Raw genomic sequence first — 21,174 nt, 5'->3', positions numbered from 1 at the left:
TTGAGAAGGCTTCGGTTTTTCATAAGGAACAACCCTTCAGTGGTTTCAGGAAGAAATGAAGAGGTATAAGGCCAAAACGAATATTCGGGCCTAAGTGCAGTTTTTTGAAATTGCTAGAAGGATGCTAAAATAATATTTTTTTTGGAATTCTCAAAGATGAAATGAATGTTTTAGGACTTGAGGGACTCAATGGCAATATTGGAAAGTTCAGGGGTTAAGTGAAATGGGCTAAGGTGATAATAGCCAAAGGTTGAGGGGCCAAAATGTAATTTTCAAAGTTGGCCAATGACCAGCACATGGCTGGTTGGCCATGGCTGATTTTGCCCATAGGGTTGCACGAGGCTTGGTCGGGGGAGCATCTTTTGTAAAGAGATTGCCCGACAAAAGCCATCGTAGTGGCTTGAAAAAGCAAAAAATCGACCAAAGAATTCGGCCGAATATTGGTCGATACCTGCAAATCGAGATTATGGTCGGATAAGGGAGCCTCAAGGTCGATCTAGGGGAGGTTTATCCTCCTAAGGTGATGGGCAAGGCGACCAAAGCCATTTTGAAGCTCGATGATCGCCTATAAATAGTGCACGAAGTGGCCGAAAATTTAGAAGTTTAAACCTTCAAATCGAGGGTGAAAATGAACAAATTGGGAGTTCAAATCATAGGGCTTTTGTTGCCCATGAGTAGTAGTGTTATTCTGGAGAATTTCGAGGGTTTTGGGTGAGGTTTGAAGGCCGATCGAGGCTTCGTCGGAATCTGGAGTGGACCGCCTGACCGAGGCTTCGAGCCTCCGGTTGAGGCCTTTCCGGCCATCATTTCGAGCAGCAAGTAGGCCCATCAGGATCGACTCATCAAGAGGAATAATGAGGTGGAGAAAACCAGCATCGCCGGCTAACCGGCGCCAAAAAAGACGACCAGCGCGTGAGGTACACGCGCCGAACTTCACTCTCTCTCCCACTCTCAGCGTGTGTGGGCGCGTGGCTTGCTGAAAAATTTTGTAAAATCTTGATAAATCGAGATCTTGAAGTGTGTGCAATTAGTTTTCAAGTTGGGCTTTTGGTTATCTCGATTTTAGCACCAAAGAGCCTCGTTTTGCGTGAAAACGCAACATCCGAGTAAGTTCAGTATTTGTCCTTTGAAGTTCATAGCCTATAATGAATTGTTGTGAAATTAGATTTGAGAAAATAATCCCAAGGTATTTATTGGAATTTTCGAAAAGGAAAAATGAAAGAAAATGAAGGAAAAATGAAGTAAATGGAATATTGAGGATATTTAGTGATTAAATATTATTTTATGATTGAGGTGATCGAGATGATGTGATTGGTGCAACTTTTGAGGGTTGACACAAAAATTGAGGTCGGGCACGCATATCGAGACGATGCACGCTTTTCAAGAAAATGCAAGTTTATCTCAAAATGTGAGTAATTTTATCCTAAACATGGTTTTGTGAGTTATCCTATCCTATATGATATTTATGAGACGATTGTTTATATGCATGCTATTTATGAATGCAATATTAATTTTGTCATATTGTTTGGAAAGTCGTGATAATTGTATGGCACGATATTATTGTCATATTGATATTTGTGTATGGGAATGGGATGTCGCCCGCAGAGTGTAGCCGTAATTCCCTAAGGAAGTTGAGGGAATAACGTTAGGCTTATCCTGCAGAGGTTCGGGATTTGCCTAGGATTTCTAGCCAGGCTTACGGGTCAGGGAAGTTACATTAAGGGCAAATGTTGTTCATATTATTGCATCATACATTGGTATATATGTTTTGGACCCTTACTAGAAGGTTCATCTTCTAATGGGTTATGCCCTTGGAACATTTCACGTTCTAGTTTTAGACTTGCAGTTAGGGCAATGAGCAGGTTGAGATATGACGACACGTGATAGCGTGACCGATGATTCAACAAGTTGTCTCAGAGATATTTTAGCTGATGCTTTATTGATGATTAGCCTTATTAGAACATTATAGAATCTCCATGTATTTATGTATTTCAATATTAAAGATATGATATTAACTATGGTACAGATTCTTATGTTATAAATAAAGTGAATTGATTATGTACTATATCAGGTTTCGATTATCGCTCCCGTATCTTTAATGTTTTGCTGGGGGTTTTGTTTGGAATGCGGTACTTAAGGTTAAGTTATGTACAGAGAAAGAAAGAAAAAAATAATTTATATATATTTTGGGATAGTGACACGCTCAGTAAGAGAAAAGCCAAGTGTTACAATACATGTAGCACGGTCTTATATATTATAGTTCTTTCAGGGAATACTATTCATGGATAAATATTACATTATATATCCTGATTAGAAAATAATTTATGAGAATATTTTTTCAGATAACATTTCACATAAAATAAAATTTGAAAACTTCATAATCACAATCAAATTCGAAATCACAATCAAAGACAAATTAGAAAACCTAATCACAAATGAATTTACATATTTAATTTACAGACAAGTATAAAAATGTCATTTTGATACTTGGTCGTGGTATTCATGAATTTACATATTTAATTATATAGATTTAAAACAAAATACAGTATATTAATACTTACTGTAATATTCTTCGTTGACGGCGGCATGTAGAGCAGTGCGGCCGTCTTGCCGAACGAGTTCTGTGTCGCTGCGGGACCTGGTTTTGAGAAGATTGAAGGCCCTCTCGTTCCCACACTTGGCAGCAACGTAGAGAGCCGTCTTGCCTTTGAGATTGCGCGTCGAGACCAAGTTCCCGTCCAGCTCCAGCATCTTCTTCACGAACTCATCCTTCCCGGCGCTGGCCATTCTTGGTTGTGTTGGGTGCATGGCTGGCTGCAGCTAGCTAGCTAACTTGCATGAAGGTGGAGTTAGGGGCGTGCTGTGCATAGTACGTACTAGGTTGTTATTTGTAGGGTGGTTTTTAAGGAAGGAAAAGAGAAAACAATGAGAATAAAGGTGATGTTAGTTTGGGAAGAAAAGAATAGTTAAACAAAGAATAGACCCAGTCCAAATGTCGGATGCATGATGCAGGGTGTTTCACGACGACCCATACAACTGCATGAGTTATCATGCAAAAGCTATCCACAAGCCAATTAGTCAAGCATTAATTGATTAATTAGAAGCTAGCTAGCGTAAATCCTATTTTGTCTTCGAGTACAAGCTCCATCATCATCACTCTCAAAACTACTTTAATTAGGAACATGTTCTTCTAGATATTGGCTTCTCCGAGTCTAAAGCATCCACCTAATTAATACCAGCCTTCTTCCGGTAGTAAAGCTGATAATATTCTCAAATTCACACCTGTTCCTTGCTTGGGATTGAAAGCTCTACAATATTGGATGATATATTGCCCATTTTGGTATCCATTTTCAGACTAACAATCGTTGGCTAAAAGATGTCATGGATAGCGTGGTGGGCCGCATAATGGAACGTATCTTGTAGTAAGTGCCAAAGATAGGATACCATTCACGATAGCAAAAGTATCTATCCTCGAATGGGAATTGTTATGAACTTTTTGGTTGATATATATTAGGAAAATACTACTTGTATAAAATGGTTGACAAATAGGTTGACAAACACACATTGGAATAACAAAAATACCCCTCACCCATTACAAATTCACCACCCCTATCCTTGGCCGCCTCCCATTTCCTCTCTCTCCCCTTCCCATGGCTGCCTCGCCTCTTGTCGTCGCTAACTCGTCGATGCATCCATATCATCGTTGTCGCTTTGCCACTGCATCCTCTTCGCCTCGTGTCAATCGAGTTTCATCCACGATGAAGCCCAATCGCTTCATCCGCTGCGAACAGGGGAGAGAGAGCATAAAGGAGATGGCAAATGAGTGGGGTTTTTTCATCATTTTACGCTTGTGTGATTGTGTGTAAGCTTGTATGTATATGTAGCACGGTCCTATATATTATAGTTCTTTCAAGGAATATTATTCATGGATAAATATTACATTATATATCCTAATTAGAAAATGATTCGTGGGAAAAAAAAAATTTCAGATAAGATAAATTTCACATAAAATCGAATTTGACAACTTCATAATCACAGTCAAATTTGAAATCATAAATGTAGAATTTTGAGTCACAATTATTTCACATTCATTATTTATTTATCCTGTGTTTGCATGTGGACTTACTATATATGCTTTATATATAAAGCTTGATTCTTTACATTTTTCACATAAACTTTGCATTGCAATGTAGACTTATTGGTTAAATGAAAATTACACACTCACACAATAGTAGAATAAAACGAATAAGATGGAGGGATTGAATGTTACAACAAAGTGGTCACCAGTCTCTCTTCTAATCAACAATTGCCTAAAAATGATAAGATTAGCACATTTTCCTTCCACATGTTGTTGGTTGGTGCCCTAAACATTTGAATCAAATAAGCAGGTCCAAGATCTCTTGCCCCTTGTTTCGAAACGAATAGCGTAAGGCATAATACATGTAAATCACAGTGATGCTGATAGTGTCCGAATACAAAAGCGCCATGCCGCAGATCCCCGGGCCAAACAACCAGTGGTTGTTAACCTCTAGGCGATCCAGCGTAAACGCCGCCAACGCCGCCAAGGAAGTGAACACCGCCGAGCTGAACAGCGCCGTCATGGCGACGATGAACCTCAGCGGCAGAGCGATGTTGAAGTCGCTGCTGCGGAAGCGCGACAACTGGATCGAGAGCATGCTGGTCATGGAGATTAGGAAGGAGAAGAGGGAGAGCAAGAGGTACCACATTAAGTGGGTGAGTTCGGATTTCGTCTCCTCCTTGCTGAGGAGCACCGGCTTGCCATAGGTCTTTGTGTCTTTCTTCTCCTGGCCGTATCCGCCGGGGAGGGTGAAGAGGGCGGCATAGTTGACGGTGCCGATGAAAGTCGACACCAGCATTAGCCCATTGTTCATGTCTTTGATGGCTTGCGCCGCCGATTCTTGCAGGGTCGAGTGATTTTCTTTGAACATCTCCTTTGGCGTCTTCCCCTCCTCGTTCTTGTATTGCTGGAAATGAGGCAGCGAATCGTAGAATATTCGCTGCCGGCGGGCACCGGATAAGAAGAAGAAGAAGAAGAATAGGAAGATTCTGTGAAATCCATATATAATTGACACGATATATATATATATAGGCATTATTAATCAATTCACCTTAAACCAACAAACGTCCCAGGTCATCTGGTTGAGAAGAATTCCGGGGCTAGAGCCGACATTGGTGGCGAGATGCAGGACAGTGTTGCCGTGCTTGTCGATGTCCGTGAGCATGTCCTTGTGGGCGGGAATGGAGGTCAAGTAGTCGTAGAGAACCCTGTCTTTCTGCTCCACGGCGATGTGGACAATGTTCTTGCCGTCGCCGTCCAAGGTGTAGGCGGCGAAGGGGAACTTGGCCAGGATGGCCTCCACCAGCTCGATGATGCGGTTCCTGGCGGCGTCTATCAGAGGGTTCCTCCGCCCTGTGTAGTTGCTCCAGTCGTCCTCCAAATCCATCAGCATTTTTACCAGCTTCATGGCACACGCGTGCCTCTGCTTCGCTTCGTCGCACTTTCTCAGCCATGGAAACACTTTAATGAAGCCTGTGAACGCTGCAGTAGAAAACAAATTCGTCACTTAAAGACTAATTCATATATTAAGGAAAGCAAATTATTAATAAATAATAAAATAAATACAGACCTTTGATTAGTTTTAATCTTAAAGACGGCTTTAACGTGGTAGGGAGTTGGTTTCTACTTTGTTCCTCCCCAGTGCCATCAAATTTCTCGTAACCAATCACTGTAGGCAAACCTGCTCCAATATATATATATATATAAATTATGAGAGAAATCATTTATTTTTAATTCATTTTGAAGTTTTAATTCTATCAATTCATTAAGCACTATAAATTTACTGATAATTATGACTTTACAGATGTAGATGAGAATGGCAACAAGCTGCAAGGGAACAGAGGACCAGCAGCCAAGATTTCTTAGGGCGTAAGAGGACCCGTTTTGGAACGACGACGGTTTTAGGGCCAGTAGATAGAGTGCCGTCGTGCCCTTCTCGTCTCTTGCGCTTGCCAGTTCCGGCTTTAACGTCAATATCTTAATCGCAAGATCTGTCCATTGCACCCATAATTATTCAGATTAAACCTATACTTATTTATTTATTTATTTTGCATTAATTACTTTTAAATTAAATAAAATATGCTTTAATACCTCTAGAATATGCATTATTTTGATCTCTGATGAGTTTCCTCACTTCTTAAAAGAAAAACTCATCACAATTCACATTTAATTTGAGAATCAAGGTCTAAAGGCTACCCAAAGAGACACCAAGACGAGCTCAAGCCCAAGTGTATAGTTGGCTAAATCAATTCATCTAGAAGATCAAATTCAAATATTCACAAGGTTTCATCTTGATCCATACTGACCTTTCAGCCCACTTACCACTTATATAAAGGCATGGTATCCTAAAATCAAAATATAATCAAATAGTGATCAGCTCTAAAATCTTCATCAATCTCAAAAATTGAATGATCAGCCCACCTTGTTTCTCCCACTCTAGTTGGTTGATAAATAAGATATAATAAATAATGTCATTTTGATACTTGCTCGTGCGTGGCATTCATGCATTTATATATTTATATTGACGTAAAACAAAATACAGTAAATTAATACTTACTGTAATATTCTTCGTTGACGGCGGCATGAAGAACAGTGCGGCCGTCTTGCCGAACGAGCTCTCTGTCGCTGCGGGACCTGGGATTGAGAAGATTGAAGGCCCTCTTGTTCCCACATTTGGTAGCAACGTAGAGAGGCGTCTCGCCTTTGAGATTGCGCGTCGAGACCAAGTTCCCGTCCAGATCCAGCATCTTCTTCACGAACTCATCCTTGCCGAACCTGACAGCCTCGTGAATTGGGGTGTCACCGCGGTGATTGGCTTTCCAGAGATCTTGGCTGGGGAGGATAAGTTTCTTGTCGTCGAGCTCCTTCAACGCCATAGTATTCCCGTGCATGGCGAGGAAATGGAGGATGGTGTTGCCTCTCCCGTCGAAGGGAAGAGAGCCGCCCTCCCGCCTCCAAAAATCGCAGAGCTTGGCCACTGATTCGGGCCTCAGATCTGCCGCCGCGGCATAAGCGGCTGAGCGGCTGACGACGGCGCCGGTGCTGGCCATTCTTGGTTGTGTTGGGTGCAGCTAGCTTGCATGAAGGGGTGTGCTGTGCATAGTACTACGTAGAAGGTTGTTATTTGTTGTGCGGTTTTAAGGATGGAAAAGAGAAAACAGTAAGAATAAAGGTGATGTTAGTTTGGGAAGAAAAGAATAGTTAAACAAAGAGAGGATGGATGATGATCCAATCCAGTCCAAATGTCGGATGCATGATGCGGCGTGTTTCACGACCCATGCAACTGCATGAGTTATCATGCACAAGCTAGCCACAAGCAGGGGGGCTGGCACGGGCTTTAGCCCCACCAATTAAATAGTAAAAATAAATATAATAAATAGTAATATATATATAAATATATAAACTCCTAAGCATAGCTATGCCCAGTCCCAAACCTCCCACTGCATCCGCCCCTAGCCACAAGCCAATCAAGCATTGATTAATTAGATGCTAGCGTAAATCCTATTTTGTCTTCGAGTACAAGCTCCATTATCATCACTCTCAAAATTACTTTAGAACATGTTCTTCTAGATATTGGCTTCTCCGAGTCTAAAGTGTAATGCTCCGTTTTCTGAGCACATTATAACTCAGGATAATTTTGGGATAATTTTTTTTTTTAAAAAAACTATTGCTAAATCATATCACTCTTTAAATAAATCCCAAAAGCTCCATTCATTTATCTCCAAGGAGAATCATCATAAATATTAAATGCGGAAGCTAGAATCGAACCTAACATCATAACATTAATCATAATTCAGTGCTTACATCTCGGGAACATAAATTTCTCAACATGTCTTAATACATAACATAAGTTCTCAACTAACGTTAACCTTAAATAGGGTTCTACATCATTATTCCTCAAAACGTTCAGAATTTCAAGTAGCAGAATTTAAATACATGAACTACATAACATACATTCAACTGATCATATAACTCATCATGCACTTTGCTAAGTGCCATTTCATGCCTTATTCATCCTCGTTTCTGCTACAATCTCCATCTAGAACGTTTGAATATTCTAGGGACAAAACTCAAGTTAGATGATAAATCATCTAAATAAGGGAAACAAAACATTTAATACTCGTGTATGTATGCAATGCATATAATATCATAACTCTCATGTTTGGGTCGACTGCACCTTAAGATTACCCGCCATTTTTCCAGTCTCCCTGCCAGACCGGGGTGTATGGGTGCACCCTTAGCAAAGCAACGGCGCCAGTACCTAATCCCAAACCCATGCAACATATGACCGTGAATCTCATCATGCTCATATGCATATTTCATAAATCAAAACATGTAAAATGCAATCTACATCACATACTCATAACAAGGCATGACAACATGATAAAATTATTTACATAAAATCAGATTTTTGATAAAACCACTTACAAGCCATTTTCATAAACTAAATCCAGTTGAATAGTATCATTTATCTTGTAAAAAGATAATTTTGCCCCTAGCATAATTTTGCTTCAAAATTCGCGTCGGACTTCCAATTGTACTCGATTATGAATCTTGACGTACCCTGGCATCATAATTACTTAAGAAAATCAGATTTCTAATTTTTCTCTAATTTTTTAATTTCTCCAATTTCCTCCTATTATTTCCTCAAGATTATGAAATAAATACTTTCTTATAAAATTTTCTCAATTTCTCTTCACAATAATTCCTAAAACAATATTCCTAAGCCCCAAAAATTTTCTCATAATTTTTAAAATCCATGTTCTATTTATTTCTTATTTTCTCTTTGATTTTCAAGCATCTATTCCTTCAAAAATCCAAAATAAATACTAATCATGCATTTCTCTTCAAATTTCACCATCAAAAATTCTAAAATATCATTCTAATATTTATGAAATTTTTAAAGAAATTTTTTGAAGATAACTTACATTCTTGGGGAGTGATTCGGTATTTTTTCTATATTGCGATGAAGTCTCAATTTACGTATCCAACAATGCCTTTTGTCACAAATCTTCACACGAACTACTAAACCCAACCTATAGGATTTTTTAGAAATTTTTTATATTTTTCTCTATATTCTTTTTTTCTCCTTCTCAAATCTCTCTCTTACTCTCAAATCCTTCTTTCTTACAACCTTTATCTTTCTAATTCAAGTTCTCAAACATTTCAAGTTTTCTCTATTTATAGAGGTTGAATTAAGTTTAGTATAATTATAGTGATCCACTATCTTTTATTATTTTATCATTTTTTTTAAAATTATTTTTCACTAAATCTTACTCATAATCTTTAATTATTTGTCCATACACTACTTTATCTTCCACATTTCTCCATTAATTCACCTATTATCTTTGATTATTTGGCCACACTCTACATTGTCTCTCATATTTCTCCATTAATTCATCATTTATCTTTGATTATTTGTCCACATCATATTTTGTCTCCACATTTCTCTATTAATTCACCCATTATCTTTGATTATTTATTCACACCATATTTTGTCTCCCACATTCTCCATTAATTCACCCATTATCTTTGATTATTTGTCCACATTCTACTTTGTCTTCATATTTCTCCATTATTTCACCCACTATCTTTAATTATTTTTTTACTTTAATTATTTTTCAACTAAATCTTATTTTGAATGGACTATTCTTTCATTTAGTCCATAAATTTAAGCCCACTATACTAACTCTAAGCCCATTTACTTAGCCTTTCATTTCTCAACTTAGCCCACTAAGTATAAGCCCATTTACTTAGCATTTTTTTTTAATTTAGCCCACTAATTCTAAGCTTATTTACCTAACATTTCTTTTTTTTTTTTTAACTTAACATACTAACTCTAAACCCATTTACTTAACATTTCATTTTTCAAGTTAGCCCACTAACTCTAAGCCCATTAGTTTTCTCAATTATAATTTTCTAATTGATGTCAAAAATATTTTAAATATAAAATTAATTATTATTATTCTCAAAATGCTAGGATATTACATTCTCCTCTCCTTACAAAAAATTTTGTCTTCGAAATTTGCCATATATTATAAATCTCAAAATTTCATCTTCGATATTTAGCACAAGATTAGTTGAATAACTAGGGAAAAACCTACCTGATTACCTATCTATGTTGCTCCATACTTCGAAACTTAAGGTTGAGATTATAAATATCCGAATAGTCCTGAACTCAACTTTCGTTTGTTCGGATATTTTTTTTCTTCTTGCCAACATCTTCGGAATAATAAAACATGTTTTTTTCCATAAAAAATTCTACATTTTTTTTATTCTTTTTCTTTTATTTATTTTTTTTCTTCTTTTTATTTTCTTCTTTTCTTCTTCTTCTTTTCGCGAACGCCCACCGCTGCGCGCACACCCTGGCCACCACCGTAGCCGCCGCGACCGCCTCCAGCCAACTCCACCGGCCCCACGATCACCATCAGCCAGCGTCCCCGCGGCCTTGATTTCCTGCGCACAACACCCCGCCGAAGCCACCTCCGGTCGCCTCCGCCGCTACTCGCATCCCTCTCCGACCATCGATCGGCCCTCCGATCCCCTTGCCGCCATCATCGCGTACTGGATCTCTCTCGCCATCAGTCGCCATCACTCAATCGGCTTGCACCCGCCAGTGTCCATTGTTGTTCTTTTTAGGTTTGCCATTTTTCCCTCCTAGCCTTATTTTTGAAATCTTCCAATCTAGATCTTAAATTTTAATTTGACCCGATCCACTTAGATCCATAACATCCATTTAGATCTGACCCATTAGATTTGTCCCCAGATCTAATTAGATCTAGCTAATACCCCAAATCCATGTCAAGACCCAGGTTTTCATGTGGTACTTTCAAAATCCTAAGGAGGAGATGCACCCCATTGTATGTTTTTGCCCCTTATTTTGGCCATGAGGATGCATCTTTTCATTTTTCTGCCATTCATTAAGTCTTTGGTGCGAGTAATGCTTCCAAAATTTTGACCCAACTTTCGATAGGTGACCGACTTGGGGCAGCCTTTTCACTCATTATGGAAGCTCTAGCTCGGCTTCAAGATCCTGTTTTTGGCTGTGTATCCCATATTTTTTTCCTCGAACAACAGATTGTTGATCTCCAGCAACAGGTTGTCGACTTGCATGCTTATGTATCTTTATTGCATAATTTATTATTTGCAAACCATTATGCGTATCTTCAATTGGTTCCAAATTGGTCTCAACCACAATCTTATCCAGACCCTATTCCTACACCTGACCCGAGCTTTGCTAACATTTCCGGTCCTATTTCGCATGGATCACTACCCGTTGATGATTCAAATCCATTCGGGAGCTCTAGTTATCCTATTATCTCAAAGGATGTCTCGCTTCCTAGCTTCCCAAAGACTTTTCCTCTATTCCATCCTGACAAGACTAGCGGTAGCCAGTGGCCTGAATATCCCAACATACCTGAACATGCCATACTCCCTAGTTTTCCAGAGACTCTACCTTACCCTGGCGAGACTAGCGGTAGCCAGTGGTCTGAATATCCCAACACACCTGATCATGCCACACTCCCTAGTTTACCAGAGACTCTATCTTACCCTGGCGAGACTAGCGGTATCCAGTAGCCTCTCTATGACGACGTCGATGAGCTTGGACCTGACATTTTCGGCAGTCGTCTTCAGTATTGAGTATTAGCGACATTTTGGGGTTTAACTCCCTTTTTTTTTTTAGAATTTGTATGGCTTGATCTCTTGTAATTGTATTGAACATATATAATGAATGTTATATATATATATTTTTGGTACTCTAATGTCTCATTCATATATTTGTATCCTTAATCGTGTATCAATCATAATTATTTCAGCCTTTTGCAGCTGTTTAATAATTCATTAAATATCGGCTCGTAATTATTACCTCTTTCAAAACCTGATAATTTACGTCCTCAGTCAAGGCACACATAGCTAGTCATCAGATAACCTCAAATTATTAATGGCAATTTCAAACCTATCATTTAAGAATTAGGTCCAATAAATCTTCCGAGAGCACATTCTGGTATTTCTCTCACTCACTTTCTCACCTCTGCCGCTACTTGTCTCTCTCAAGCACGCCAAAGGTTCTTACAGCTATCGAGACAACTCTATATAGTCACACTACCATCTTGAGCAGATAGGTACTTACGTCACCTACGGTATCCCAACCCTCACTGAATTTTTTCTTCCTAAAACTCTAAAGTTTCATCAGGACCCTTTAGATTCTCTATGGTCCTTAAAACATCATTATTTTAAAAAAATTCCTCAAAAATCCCAAACCAATTTATCTTTGAAGATCCCAAATCAAATCACGTTAATTGGCTCCAATAATTTCCTATAAACAACCGGACCTCAAAACTTCCAAGGATTCTTTTTCAAATGATACTTTAAATCTCAAATAATGATTCAGGTTTCCATACGTTTGCGCAAGGCATAACTTATTCGTGTGTCCTTTCTCACCATTTTTTTTTTTTTTTTGAATCCCCAAACTCACTTGGCACACTAAATCATAGGTACAAATTCCGTCACCTAGGTCTCTCATCAATGCTGGTAATCATGTCACCATATAGGTAATGCACATACATCAAGTTTACCATGTCTATTTCACACATCGAATAGCTCTTACTATGCAACCCAACCATATCCTCATGGCAATTACAAATATGACCCGATCCTGGACATTGAGATTAATCTATTTCTTGAGCCTCATAATGCTCGTCTCATTTACCAACTCACAAAATGACCCTGTACCTAGACGTAATAAGACACACCGTCCTCATTCAAGACATCACACGCTTCTTTCTCTTTAGATCGTGTCTTTACAAATACTATCCATCTTATTCTAGGTCGATTCCCTATGCTTCTAACATTTTTCTACTAGCTAGTGGCACACCTCGCACTCCAGTTCATTGAAACTTAGACCCCATCATCTTAGTCAATGTTATTTTCCTATTCTTAGAATAGAAGTATCTAAGTCTGGCATCATATCTATTTTCTTTGACCCAAATCCTAGGGTTCTTGATCTACACATATTATTTCCGATACTCTAAATGATTCTCGAAAATTCTTATCATTAGATCCTAACTCAACAGCTAGGTTAGGTCACATCAAACTGATCATCCATGATTTAATCATTCTTGATAACTACTAGTTATTGCAATGATTTCAACTAATGACCTCAAATCAACAGTCTCTAAATCTCTCATAATCATGGTTATTGAGTCAACCTTACACCTGAAACTCATCATCGGTCCCTAATTTCAATAGCTAGATTATTTCGCTTGCCTCAGCTTCCATCAGACTTCCACTATTTACTAAGAATAGTGGTCGTATATTGGAATCGTGTCTGTTTATGAATAGTACACCAGGTAAGTTCCCAGGAAAGAAAGGTGGGTCACAAACGGACACACTTAAATACCAAGTATTTCCTTAGTCAGAACTTTTCTAGACATGCACTTCCACTACATCCCACTTAAATCTAGTAACTTTTGAGAGTTCAATTATCCATCCCCAAATCTCTAAATAGAGATTTCTAAATCTAAGTTTTTCTAAACTTTGGATTCATAGATTTCTGATGATATTTCCTAAGTTTTCTTATAGTTCGCTCTGATACCAATTGTAACGCCCCGTTTTCCGAGCACGTTATAACTCAGGATAATTTTGGGATAATTTTTTTTAAAAAAACTATTGCTAAATCATATCACTCTTTAAATAAATCCCAAAAGCACCATTCATTTATCTCCAAGGAGAAACATCATAAATATCAAATGCGGAAGTTAGAATCGAACCTAACATCATAACATTAATCATAATTCAGTGCTTACATCTCGGGAACATAAATTTCTCAACATGTCTTAATACATAACATAAGTTCTCAACTAACGTTAACCTTAAATAGGGTTCTACATCATTATTCCTCAAAATGTTCAGAATTTGAAGTAGCAGAATTTAAATACATGAACTACATAACATACATTCAACTGATCATACAACTCATCATGCACTTTACTAAGTGCCATTTCATGCCTCATTCATCCTCGTTTCTGCTACAATCTCCATCTGGAACGTTTGAATATTCTAGGGGCAAATCCCAAGTTAGATGATGAATTATCTAAATAAGGGAAACAAAACATTTAATGCTCGTGTATGTATGCAATGCACATAACATCATAACTCTCATGTTTGGGTCGACTGCACCTTAAGATTACCCGCCATTTTTCCAGTCTCCTTGCCAAACCGAGGTGTATGGGTGCACCCTTGGCAAAGCAACGGCGCCAGTACCTAATCCCAAACCCATGCAATGTATGACCGTGAATCTCATCATGCTCATATGCATATTTCATAAATCAAAACATGTAAAATGCAATCTACATCACATACTCATAACAAGGAATAACAACATGATAAAATTATTTACATAAAATCAGGTTTTTGGTAGAACCACTTACAAGTCATTTTCATAAACTAAATCCAGTTGAATAGTACCACTTACCTTATAAAAAGATAATTTTGCCCCTAACGTAATTTTGCTTCAAAATTCGCGTTGGACTTCCAATTGTACTCGATTATGAACTTTGACGTACCCTGGCATCATAATTACTTAAGAAAATCAGATTTCTAATTTTTCTAATTTTTCCAATTTCCTCTTATTATTTCCTCAAGATTATGAAATAAATACTTTCTCATAAAATTTTCTCAATTTCTCTTCATAATAATTCCTAAAACAATATTCCTAAGCCCCAAAAATTTTCTCATAATTTTTAAAATCCATGTTCTATTTATTTCTTATTTTCTATTTGATTTTCAAGCATCTATTGCCTAAAAAATCCATAATAAATACTAATCATGCATTTCTCTTCAAATTTCACCATTAAAAATTCTAAAATATCATTCAAATATTTATGGAATTTTTAAATAAATTTTTTGAAGATAACTTACCTTCCTGTGGAGTGATTCGATATTTCTTCTATATTGAGATGAAGTCTCGATTTACGTATCCAACAACGCCTTTTGCCACAAATCTTCACACGAACTATTAAACCTAATCTATAGGATTTTTTAGAAATTTTTAGTATTTTTCTCTATATTCTTTCTTTCTCTTTCTCAAATCTCTCTCTTACTCTCAAATCCTTATTTCTTACAACCTTTCTCTTTCTAATTCAAGTTCTCAAACCTTTCAAGTTTCCTCTATTTATAGAGGTTGAATTAAGTTTAGTATAATTGTAGTGATCCACTATCTTTTATTATTTTATCATTTTTTTTAAATTAGTTTTCACTAAATCTTACTCATAATCTTTAATTATTTGTCCATACACTACTTTATCTTCCACATTTTTTCATTAATTCACCCATTATCTTTGATTATTTGGCCACACTCTACATTGTCTCTCATATTTCTCCATTAATTCATCATTTATCTTTGATTATTTGTCCACACCATATTTTGTCTCCCACATTTCTCCATTAATTCACCCATTATTTTTGATTATTTATTCACACCATATTTTGTCTCTCACATTCTCCATTAATTCACCTATTATTTTTTATTATTTGTCCACATTCTACTTTGTCTCCATATTTCTCCATTATTTCACCACTATCTTTAATTATTTTTTTACTTTAATTATTTTTCAACTAAATCTTATTTTGAATGGACTATTCTTTCATTTAGTCCATAAATTTAAGCCCACTCTACTAACTCTAAGCTAATTTACTTAGCCTTTTCATTTCTCAACTTAGCCCACTAACTATAAGCCGATTTACTTAGCATTTTTTTTTTTTAATTTAGCCCACTAATTCTAAGCTTATTTACCTAACATTTCTTTCTTTTTTTTTAACTTAACCTACTAACTCTAAGCCCATTTACTTAATATTTCATTTTTCAAGTTAGCCCACTAACTCTAAGCCCATTAGTTTTCTCAATTATAATTTTCTAATTGATGTCAAAAATATTTTAAATATAAAATTAATTATTATTATTCTCAAAATGCTAGGATATTACATAAAGCATCCGCCCAATACCACCATTCTTCCGGTAGTAAAGCTGATAATATTCTCAAATTCACACCTTCCTTGTTTGGGATTTGTCGATGTTCGAAATCGGTCGATTGTGGTTTGTCAGCCCACACTGAGAGAATAAACACAAATACAAAGGAAAAAAACGAATAGAACAAAATGACAAACGGCACATAGGAAAGTTTTATGTGATTTGGCCGGAATGATGCCTAGTTCACGACTGTTATCTAGTTATTCCAGCAGAGTAACAATATCTTATTACCCGTCCTCCCTTTACAATGGTTTTTCGACCCCTATTTATAGTTTGTGATGTTTACAATTTGAATAATCTACCAAATAGGAAGATAAGATCACATTAATTGAGTTCCCTTATTTCCTATAGTCAGGAACGGATTCCGCTTTTGTAGGGATTTGACTTATTTTGAATTGGGAAGGTTGACTTCTTCTTTTCCAAGCTGTGATGGGTTTTTGATAAGCTCACGAATGTCGCATTGAGCGAGTTGAGTAAGCTCGTGGGAAGCTGGGGCACGCATGTAATACTCTAGAATGTCGTGAATAATAAGCGTAATTTTTGGTATACGGGCCATAATAAAATTATTAAAATTTTAGTGTCTGCTAATAGATTTAATAGAGTTAGGTATGTATAAATTAACTATATCGCATAAAATATATATTAAATAATGAATTTAAGCATGGTTATACCAGAAATTATATAAAGATTATGTATTAAAAATTAGAATTTTCTTGCAAATATTATTTTAATATACTATTATGTATAAATTCATGTATATATATACGTATATTATTAAAAAAAATCAAAATTAGAGTAGGCACAATGGCCGTGCTCTGGTTGTGTCTACAACAAGAAATTAGAGGGAGAGGGGTGCGTTAAGGTCGTAATGGCCTTCGGGATAGCGCTTACGGCATGCACTACAAAAAATCAACGTTTTAGCGACAGATTTAGTGACGAGTACCTTTCCATTGCTAAAAAATGCATCGCTAAAATTTAGCGACAAGATTTTTTTAGCGACGAAATCAGGGACGGGGATTGTACCCTATCGCTAAATTTTAATTTTATTTAAATAGTTTTTATTTTTTAGTATTAAAATTTCTTATTTAATTTTTTTTATTTTTTAGCGATAGAGAATTTTAGGTTTTTTTAATTTTTTATTTTTTAAGGACGTCCCTAAATTTGAAATTTTTTATTTAACCTTTTTTATTTTTTAGCAACGGGAGTGACCCCGTTACTAAATTTTAATTTTTTTTATTCAATTTTTTTTATCTTTTAGCAACGAGGTCAACCCCTTCGCTAAATTTTCATTTTTTTATCTAATTTTTTTTTATTTTTTAGTGACGGGGTTGCCTCTGTCGCTAAAATTTATTTCTTTTTATTTAATTTTTTTTATTTTTTAGCGATAGGGTCACTCCTATCGCTAAAAAATAAAAAATAAATAAATAAAAAATTAGAATTTAGCAACGAGGTCACTCTCATTGCTAAAAAATAAAAATAAAAACTAAATAAAAAAATTTAAATTTAGCGACAGAGTCAGTCTCGTCGCTAAAAATAAAAAAAAATTAAATAAAAATAATTCAAATTTAGCGATGGGGTCACTCTAGTCGCTAAAAAATAAAAAAATTAAATAAAAAATTAAAATTTAAAGACGGGGTCAACCTCGTCACTAAAAAATAAAAAACTAAAATTTAGCGACGGGGTCAACCTCGTAACTAAAAAATAAAAAAAATTAAATAAAAAAAATTAAAATTTAGAGACAGGGTCAACCCCATCGCTAAAAAATAAAAAAAAATTAAATAAAAAAATTCAAATTTAGCGACCAGGTTAACCCCGTCGCTAAAAAATAAAAAAAAAATTAAATTTAGCGACGGGACCCGTCGCTAATTCTGTCGCTAAATTTAGTAACGGGAATTTCTCGCTAAATTAAAAAATATTTAAAGAAATTAGCGATGGAAATTTCGTTTCTATTCGTCGCTAAAAACTATTTTTCTTGTAGTGATGGGAGAGACCTTGATGGGACAAGTCATGGTCGATTTTGGATTGTAAATAGCCGAGTTCGAGCGGTGCTTCTCATTCAAAGTTTTACTTCGAAAATTGGGTGTTAGGGCAATGTTTTGAGAGTTTGGTGAGTGGGGTTTTGATCTTTGAGTCGTGGGCAAGAAATCTGGTGAATTTGGTGGCCAACGGAGCAGAGGAAGTGGGGAATCGAAGCTTGCCGGAAAGCCGCGCCTTCGCTGGAGCTGAAGCTTTAAACGCCAATTTTAGGTATGTTTTGATGTTTTTTCAAAATTCTAATGCCATAATTGATGTCGGGGGGTTGGTTTTAGGGGAGATAGAGGGTCGTTTCGAAGCTCGAGAGCTCGAAAATATTATCGGTGGTGAAATGTTCGCTGGAGAAGACGACCCAGAGGGATCGAGCGCATGGTAGCATCCGCCAGGGTATGGGGGGACAATGCGTGAGCTCCAAAAGCGAGCCAAGTAGAAAAAAAGAAAGAAAAGAAAAAGAAATAAATAAATAAATAAAATAAAATAGGAAGAATTTTTTTTAAAAATCTGGAAAAATTCCAAAAAATCTAGAATTCAATTTATGCCTTATTTTTGGGAAAATTTACTGGAAAATGCTAAATTAAGTATTTATTTTTATGCTTTCGTTATTATGGAAAATAGAGAAAAAAATAGGAATTAAATCAAAAAAATAGCAAGGAAATTTTAGAAGTCTATAAATGCTATTTGAAAAATATTAGTGAAGACAAATTGGGATAAAAGTGGATTTAGATATTTATTGTGAATTTTCTTAGGAAATAAGGCTTAAAAAATAAGGAGAAATTATGAAAATTATGAAAAATTATGAGGAGGTTAGGAAACTGATATTTTGAAGGAAATTTGATTTTAGGGACCCTTGAGGCCAAGGATTGAGAAATAGCACGTTTGGCACGTCTCTCAAGGTCAACACGCTTATCGATGCAGCTTAATTTGTGAAAGATAAGTGTACTTCTATAAGTTTTGTATGGTTATAAGTGATATACCCTTAGGTACGTACTTGGTAATATAGGAGTGATTTATGTTTCAAACCCCGATCCTCGGGGATACTTTCATCATATTGACATACTTTGATATGTATCCATTACGTAGACTGCATACATGAAATGACAATGAAATGCATATGTACACGTTGATATCATTGATCACGTGCATTGAGTCCGTTTGGGAGTACGAACTAGCGTCGCTACTTTACCAAGGGTGCCCCCATACACCCCAGCTTCAAAAAAGGTGGCCGTAAAAATGATGAGTAGCATGAAGGGTGCAGTTGACCCCTACGATGAAGTAAGACATTGCATACACGCATGATAGAGCATTTTTGTGCCTTACTTAGATGATTCATCATCTAATTCGAGTTATCCCCTGGAACATTCAACGTTCCAGTTGGGACTTGCAGTGAAGATATAGAAATCGAAGATGAGTAACAACTCGAGTTGTCGAGGAATGAGCAGGTCGTATCATGTTTTGTTGCAGCATAAATATTTCAGTATTATGTAATATGTCATGACAAGAATGTATGTTTTAAGTCATCTCTAAAAAGCTTATGTATTGTACCGAGTTGAAGAATTTTGTATTATGAACTATGTTCAGTTATCAATGTATGAGATGCTATGATCAGGTTCGATTTCAACTTCCGCTATATAAGATTCTGCTTAAACCTAGAGTATGAGTTGCAAGGTCTTGCACTAGATAGGTTTACAAAAATTTTGGGAATAATTAAATTTAGCACGTGAAAATGATTAAAAAAAAATCAAGTCCTAAATTTCTTAAGTTATAACACGCTATGAGTACGTGGGGTGTTACAGTTGATATTAGAGCTTAACTAAGAAAAGAACCTAGTGAGAATAATTTAGGCTGAACATTAACGCTTATATTGAGAACCTTGGAGGGTTGGAAATACTAGCTCGAGGTTAATTAGGGGCACTAACAGGGATTGTGATGGCAGGATGGCAGGAAATTTCTCAGAACAGGTGTTAGTTGATCACTGGGCGCATCGCCTTAGCACTAGGAACCCAGAACCTGATGAAGGCATTTTATAGCATTTGGTCCAGATGGAAGACATTATTGATGACCTACCCCCTAGTTACCGTCTTTGGCCTGATTTAGTTTAGTTTCAAATGAATATGCTCGTCGGTGTTTTAGAAGACAACCTGCAAGACTTTGCCGAATGGGTCCGGCAGGGCAAAGAATTTCCCGAATTCCATCTCTATTGTGAGCGGATTTGCGAACTACTAGCAGAACTATATGTACCGGTATTAGTCGAGGAATTTGAGGAAGAAAATGAAGACCCGATCGAGGTTGAGGAGTAAGAAGATGTACCTGTGCTCTGGGTCAAAAATAACCCTCCTGAGTTCGAGGACGCCGACTCCGAGGATGAGGTGGAAATAGAAGAAGTTAGAGATGACCTCAAAGGACCACCTTATGAGTCCGAGGACGAAAAGAACACCTGGATATGGAAGTCGTCCGATTCAAAGTAGATATAGCTAGGAGATGTTCTAACTATCTTAATGAATCAAGTGGTGCGTTAACTTTGCTTTAACAAACTGGGTGTTGTATTAACTAGAACGTTTTGTGAATAGTCGGATGTATGTTATCTTCGTAAGTCAATAAAGGTTAATCTTTAATGAATGTCAAGAATGTTATTCTTTTTCATATGGTAAGTACCCGAAGGGAGTTAGCCGTAGGTCCTAGGATACCTAATCAGCGAACTAACGATGTAGAGGGGAATGCAAGTGACAACCCAGGAGGCAACATTAATCAGGAAAATGGGAGAAACCAGCTTAATCAAATGGAGCGAATAATGGAAAGCATGATAGGATTTATGTAAGGAACTCAATCCCGGGACGGCCACGCAGTCATCATGCTCGACTATATCGTCGACAGAATCCTCTTGTCTTCCAAGAAAGACTTCGCGCAGACCCCAGCAAAGGGGAATTCTAGATTGAACAAATGGAGAAGCTGCTAGACCACTTACACTGCGGAGAAGATGAGAAAGTCAATTGTGCCACCTTCATGCTCCAAGAAGAGGCGGACAGATGGTGGAAGG

At 36.8% G+C, this 21,174-nt stretch overlaps 2 protein-coding genes across 3 annotated transcripts in view; both read right to left on the bottom strand.

The window, feature by feature from the left end:
* LOC127787853 (uncharacterized) overlaps positions 1-21,174 on the bottom strand; it is a 122,210-nt gene that overhangs the window by 69,019 nt on the left and 32,017 nt on the right. The window lies entirely within an intron of this gene.
* On the bottom strand, positions 4,159-7,173 carry LOC127787856 (uncharacterized). Its single transcript, XM_052315900.1, has 5 exons — positions 6,636-7,173; positions 5,881-6,069; positions 5,649-5,759; positions 5,130-5,560; positions 4,159-5,018 (listed from the first exon to the last, which is right to left on the bottom strand). Exons 1-5 carry the CDS (start codon positions 7,126-7,128, stop codon positions 4,377-4,379), a joined length of 1,866 nt encoding a protein of 621 aa, XP_052171860.1. The 5' UTR covers positions 7,129-7,173; the 3' UTR covers positions 4,159-4,376.

This window comes from Diospyros lotus, chromosome 13, assembly GCF_014633365.1.
Source record: "Diospyros lotus cultivar Yz01 chromosome 13, ASM1463336v1, whole genome shotgun sequence".
In the NCBI taxonomy this organism is placed as follows: Eukaryota; Viridiplantae; Streptophyta; class Magnoliopsida; order Ericales; family Ebenaceae; genus Diospyros; species Diospyros lotus.
Note: the sequence above shows the minus strand (reverse complement) of the source record. Positions and strands in the feature narration are given on the sequence as shown.

Bases quoted from the DNA above. Each gene is read 5' to 3' on its own strand.
- LOC127787856 (XM_052315900.1), bottom strand. From the start codon at position 7,128: ATGGCCAGCACCGGCGCCGTCGTCAGCCGCTCAGCCGCTTATGCCGCG. The intron at 6,070-6,635 runs GTAAGTATTAAT...TGCAATGGACAG, and splicing joins CGTCAACGAAGAATATTACA to ATCTTGCGATTAAGATATTG. The intron at 5,561-5,648 runs GTCTGTATTTAT...TTTCTACTGCAG, and splicing joins AAGATTAAAACTAATCAAAG to CGTTCACAGGCTTCATTAAA.